This window comes from Lygodium microphyllum, chromosome 1, assembly GCF_053477565.2.
Source record: "Lygodium microphyllum isolate KBCC chromosome 1, Lygodium_microphyllum_v1.1.10, whole genome shotgun sequence".
NCBI lineage: Eukaryota > Viridiplantae > Streptophyta > Polypodiopsida > Schizaeales > Lygodiaceae > Lygodium > Lygodium microphyllum.
The window spans coordinates 54,269,370-54,275,436 of record NC_141135.1 but is presented as its reverse complement, the minus strand read 5'-3'; the positions used below and the strand labels follow the sequence as shown (position 1 = coordinate 54,275,436).

At 37.7% G+C, this 6,067-nt stretch overlaps 1 protein-coding gene across 2 annotated transcripts; it reads left to right on the top strand.

Annotated features, from left to right (window-relative positions):
- Positions 1-4,047: 4,047 nt before the first annotated feature.
- LOC148041129 (uncharacterized) lies at positions 4,048-5,137 on the top strand. Of its 2 annotated transcripts, none has more exons than XM_087687520.1 (3): positions 4,048-4,498; positions 4,620-4,702; positions 4,781-5,137. In XM_087687520.1, the coding sequence occupies exons 1-3, from the start codon at positions 4,147-4,149 to the stop codon at positions 4,892-4,894; spliced, it is 549 nt and encodes a 182-aa protein (XP_087543646.1). In that variant the 5' UTR covers positions 4,048-4,146; the 3' UTR covers positions 4,895-5,137. The 2 variants fall into 2 exon arrangements, with proteins under 2 accessions (XP_087543646.1, XP_087543655.1); XM_087687529.1 differs by having other exon boundaries at positions 4,054-4,498; positions 4,620-4,669; positions 4,781-5,133.
- The last annotated feature ends 930 nt before the right edge of the window (positions 5,138-6,067 follow it).

Below are 6,067 nucleotides of genomic sequence, written 5' to 3'. Positions count from 1 at the left end.
TTGAGAGGATGATTCTCTTTGCAACAAGGATTGAGAATATCGGAGATTGTATTCTTTTCCCAAAATATCCCAGCAAGGTTGAATTTTAGTTATGATGTCAAAAAGCAAAAGGATTTTCTCTCTTTATTCCACCAAAACGCAGAGTACAGAGTTCTCATGGGAGATATAATCATACAGCCTCCTGGAAAATTAATGGTTAAGTGGTGTGCTCTGATGTCCATGTGACAAGTGGCTTTGCTAAGGGAGTCCACTTCTGAGACATTAGGAATTCCAACACTCGTTTTTAGCTACCTCCTCTTCCTATGACATGGGTTGATTACTCCACCTCCTCTTCCTCCTCCCCAAAGGTTGATTACTTGGGTAATTTCTATATCCAAGAAATTTTATTCTTAAAAGTGTAGCAACACTAACAAGGCCCTAAACGGTATTACAAAATGATAATCAGCTTATTCCAGGCTATGGAATCTGTCCATAAGGAACATCAAAATGTTGAGATATTATGTAGATGATCCATTTATAACCTAGAGATGCGCAAAGGACTAGGTAGCTTTTGTTATTGTTGTGTGCTCCTTGGATTGCTTATAGTACTAGCTATTGATCATTGCCTCTTGTTTGGGTCTATTTTTTATTGTACCTAATGCATATGTCTACTCTTTTTTTGTCTTCTATGGGTATGGGCTTTTGGTCTGTTAGTCTTATGTCCAGACTATAGAACAAAATATCTATGGAGGGACATTTAGACCTTTTCATTTACTATGGGTTTTTAGTCAGTTAGTGTGCAAAGGAATATGTAGCCCAATGGTTTACATCTGAATCTTCTATCCTAACTTTCCCATGATATAAAACTCTTGCTTAGATGCTTATTCTTAGAATGTTTTCCCTTAAACACCCTTGCCAAGCTCCCAAAAATTTAAGCTGAATTTTTTCACAAAGGAATGTTTCAAATGTTGGCATTAGATACACATCTAGGTTTTCAAGGGAGGCCTATCATAGCAACTTGGCTTGACTTAATCACGATTGTGTGCTATAATTGATTGTCTAATAAAAGTTAATGCTCCACTATACCCTGTTAAACTACTAAAGTCCACATAAGGTCAAAGCTCTCTCTCATATTTTCATAAAACTAGTTTGTTGCATTTCATATGAAATGAAGCAGAAACAATCAAAGTACAAATAAAAGAATCTTGAATCTAAAGATAAAATGGAAAGATCAAAGCTTTATACGCATTTGCCTTGGTATGTGAAAGTCTTACAAAAGATGTTGGCATTGACTATGAACACCTCCTCTTCATCTCCTTTGTGCATTTGGTGAAGGACTTAGTACCCCCATTGATAGGCATATGCACATCAAATACATGAAGAGAGTAGTGTACATATTAATTAGGAGGACGATATCGACATGGTTATTCAGTTGGGAATAACCTAGCTTTTCTTAGCCTTCAACACCATGACATACTTGAAAACTTTTTCCGAAACATATCTATACTTGTACAACAGAATGAAAGATTCATATAGATCAAACGGACCTTCGAAGTTGATATATCACACTTTTGTTATGTACCCCTAATAAGATAGGAACAAATGAGTTTACAATACTTCACATCATAATTACGTAGCTCATCAACAACAAGCCAAATTTGAGGTTGCTCAATGGACTACTTTTTGCTATTCTAATTAGCAAATATGGTTAGAATTCATATTGGAATCCATTGCACATACCACAAAAAGGGTGGTACCATTGGATTACAACATCCATGCTTGGATATCTATATGTCGATGGCTTGAGCTAACACATGTTTGAGCTGCTTCAAAAATATAACAAGGCATCTTCTTAAAGCCATGATATTTGTTCATGGCTACCCAATTGTAAAATGTCCCATGTTTTGAATGTGATTCATTTCTCAAGTTGTTAGCCACAACTTTCAAATTGGTTTTTTTGGGTATGTTACCTCTAGCCACATATGATTGACCTTCCTCTTTGAGAAAATGCCTCTCCGTTGAGGTAGTTCTTACTTGGATCTCGGTTACATCCTTTTAACAAAGTAGTTTGTTTTCATCATGTTTAGAGGTGATATAAATCTAATGTTAGTCTTGCCCAAATATATTGTTATGGATCAACATGTAAAAAAGGGGAGGGATTCTACTTACTTAAATGTCTAAGTTTATATTGTTTGTTGACCCCATTTGATCCTTGTTGTATATGAAAATTTGTAGAACTAGTCCATGTACTATCTCCATCTAACATTGTTTCATATGGTAATAGAAAACATGATTACAAGCACCATGATATCTACATTGATCATTAATCATACATTTAGTTTGATCTGGTCACACTTGCTTTCCCACAATGAGATAGGTTTATTGATAGTACCCTATTGTATACATTCTTGCTTGTTACAACTAATAAGTATAACAAAGGGTTCACCACATTCTCAATATCCTCGTTTGTTTCTATTTGCATATGTCAATGAAAGTTTTCATGCAAGCACCATGATATCTAGATCTATGTCATCGCTCTCCCTTGTATGCACCCATCATGACATGATGAACAATGCAACTAATGGTGAGCAAGATACTACAACATTGATCATTAATGATATATTTAGTGTGATCTAGTCACACTTGCTTTCCCACAATGAGACAGAAGGTTTATTAATACTACAATATTGTATACATTCTTACTTGCTACAATTCACAAGCATAACAAAGGGTTCACCACATTGTCAATATCATTTTCTGTTACTATCCGCATATGCCAATAAAAGTTTTCATGTAACTTACATTTCTTACGAGTCATAGCAATCTATGGGTTCATTAGAACTCTCTTCCATGGCTATAAATGCTAGGGTCTTCTGTAGATCCTAGATTACAATTGTAGAGAAATGCTAATCTTGCATTAAGATTTCTAGCTTGAGATATGATAACCTAGTGTTTGCATTAGCTAAGCATGCATATGTATGAGAACATAAGGTTTTGGAATGATATGAAAAGTAATAGTTGGTAACCAAGTTGATTATAACCGTAGATACGATGATATAACTCTTACAACTTAAGGTCCCCCTAGTTGAGATATCTAAGCTTCCTAGTGTTGCAATGTTCATGAGCCAAGAAAAATGGAGGTCTTGCAAATCAAGTCCCAACCATGTGTTGCATCACATACAAGGTTCACACCCAGATGATAAAGCCTCATATGGATATTGTTACCATTGTTTTGTAAGGTCAACATATCCAATTTGAGGTTGGTTTAAGTTGAATTTGGAGTCACCAATGTTGAAAATTGAAGTCTATCGAAGGAATCCTTGGGCCTCAAAGTTGTTGGAGAAGGCCTTTACGAGTGGCAATGCAAAATAAAACCGAGGTGAAGGTTCAATCTTCAAGATTGGAAGATTCACTTAATGATATTATTTTTCTTGAAGACCTACCTTAGCCAAAAGCCTTGCTAAAGTAAATAGGGGTTTTCCTAATATCATGACATTCTCTAGTTAAAGCGTGGGCCTCATTTTAACTCTCGAAAGTTTGAGGTTAGTGTGAGCCTTGCGTGTCTAGCTTCTTCTTCGAGCTATGATGTGGATGTCATTTAAACTTTAATCTTTAAAGGGCCCTTGAATTCAGCTGGGGACTGGGAGAACTAGTTTTTGTAAGAAGTAGTAAATCTTTGGAGGGAGGCACCTTTAAGACTTGCCATCGTGTAAGGTTTCAAAGGGGAAGACCAAGGCTGATTTTGGTCTTCAAGAAGAACACTAAGGGTCTAAAAACTTTGAACACTAAGGGAGAGACTTGCCTTGAGCAGCTGAGCTTGAGCCTTGACATTCAAGGTGACTTTAAGGCTCTAAAGTCACCTTGACATTCAGTGTAGCGCACCTTTACAGGTGTGACTCGTGAGAATAAAATCGTACATGAGAGAGAGAGAGAGCAGGAGGAGGCCGCTTTTTACATAGTAAGAGGAGAGAGTCACATTGAAAACGTCGACCTATCCACAGGCGACCCGGCCATAACGAGTCACGACTAAGCCTGAGAATTAGAAACTGCGAAGACTCTCAAGAAAAGCGCCAACATCAGATGGGATTCAGATCGTCTCTTCCTATTTAATAGACTCTCCTAGCTGTATCTCATATACAGTCGTAACTCGTGACTAAGAAAAACAACATGAGTCGCCTGTCGACGATTCTATCACTGGCTCTCCTTCTCAGTATTATGCTTTCAGCAGCAGCAGCAGTTGCTACTACTCCTCCTCCTCCTCCTACTACAGCATCAAATGCACAGCTCACTCAGCCTCCTCCTCCTGCAAATGCACAGTTCACTCAACCGCCGCCGCCGCCGCCTCCTGCGACGATTCTATCACTGGCTCTCCTTCTCAGTATTATGCTTTCAGCAGCAGCAGCAGTTGCTACTACTCCTCCTCCTCCTCCTACTACAGCATCAAATGCACAGCTCACTCAGCCTCCTCCTCCTGCAAATGCACAGTTCACTCAGCCGCCGCCGCCGCCGCCTCCTGCAGGTGATAATTCATCTTAACCTAAAGCCCATCTACCCCTTTCATATTATAAGCCTTAATCGCATCTTCCCCTTTCAATGATGCCGACGATCAACTCTACTTATTGCCTTGCTCATGGTATTAGTTATCCCAAATGGACCCATCAGCGTTGTGCCCGACCCTGGGAGCCGCCCGGTGAAGTTGCTCGGCGCCTCCTTGCAGTTTATAGTATGACACGCCTTGGACTTCAGTAAGTCCAAATGATCATTTTTGGGCACTAATTAATCCCTCTTCTATGCTTTACAGTTTCAACGACCCCGTAGCTACGTGACTAATGGACCCCCTCCCTCAAACAACAAACGCGAGGTGAGTAGTGGATCCCCTAACACAACAAATTTTCACAACCTACCCCTGCCATAACCCCTAGAGAAGAGTTATGCATCCTTCAAAACCAAGGCCTTTCAATGGGAATTCAATGCCTACCTAGCTTAAATATGGGCACAACTTTCAATTTCAATTTGAAGGACAACCCAAAATTGTAATTTGAAGGACTATACCAAATTTCAAAACCTCAATTTTTTTTTGTCACTCACGAGACTGGAAGTGTAGACTACTACTCCTACTCTAAGTGTATTCTTACTTTGAAGGGCAAAACTTATTTCTACCTTTCTTATGAAGGAAAGATCTCTCATTGAAGGCTAATGCAACCTTCAACTTTGAGCCATGCATGCTTGCACCTATTTGTCCAATCGAGAGCAAAAATGACAATTGCTTTTGACCTTGTTTTCTAAGTAATCAAATGATATTCTATGTTATCATTTGAAACATGGCATCTAGTCACTTGAGATTAAGGAGTGCATTGTACATATTGTCACCAAAATATTCCTATTCTCGTTATTTCCTTTAGATAGGATTTATCTAAACTAATCTCATTATATTGACATACAAAAGTCTATGACTATTCATCGTTTGGTTGAAAAAGGGAATTGAGATTGAATTCTGATTGTGCTTGTGTTATCTTGTGGGCATCACAATCTTGCAAATACTTATTTCCTATTCATCAAAGAATACAAGGTATAACGAAATTGAATGATGAGAAGATAGCTCAACTATAGAAATGCAATTTCACTATTATTATGTAACCTTGTAATTTGTTGTATCTAAAATTGAAAAATGATTCAACTACATATGATCTAATTAAAGAAAAAAAACCAAAGAAATTCCATGATAAATAAGTTGGATACTCTCACCCTTTAATCCTTTTAGCTTGCAAGGTGATAATTTATAAATGATAATCAATTATATAGTGATACATGAACCCTACCCAATTTTAAGGATCTTATATTATGAGTAGGAGGATTTTCCATTTTCTTATTGTGCTACAAATAATTCATAGGTTTGCATGTCTAATAGTAATTGGGTCTAATTAGCATTTAAGTTCAACCCACCAAGGCTCGAGGATTGTGTTTGGTGCAACTGATAATGACTAATTTAGGTGCATTAATGTGAGGCCATGAAGCAACGGTAAACAAGTCCCATGTATGCATAGCTCTTTGCATATTATCACGTTTAGCCTTGAGAAACATTGAAAGT

Excerpts from the sequence above, each read along its gene's own strand:
- LOC148041129 (XM_087687520.1), top strand. The coding sequence starts at position 4,147 with ATGAGTCGCCTGTCGACGATTCTATCACTGGCTCTCCTTCTCAGTATT. Across the intron at positions 4,499-4,619 it reads GCCGCCGCCGCCTCCTGCAG|TTATCCCAAATGGACCCATC; the intron begins GTGATAATTCAT and ends TCATGGTATTAG. Across the intron at positions 4,703-4,780 it reads GCGCCTCCTTGCAGTTTATA|TTTCAACGACCCCGTAGCTA; the intron begins GTATGACACGCC and ends TATGCTTTACAG.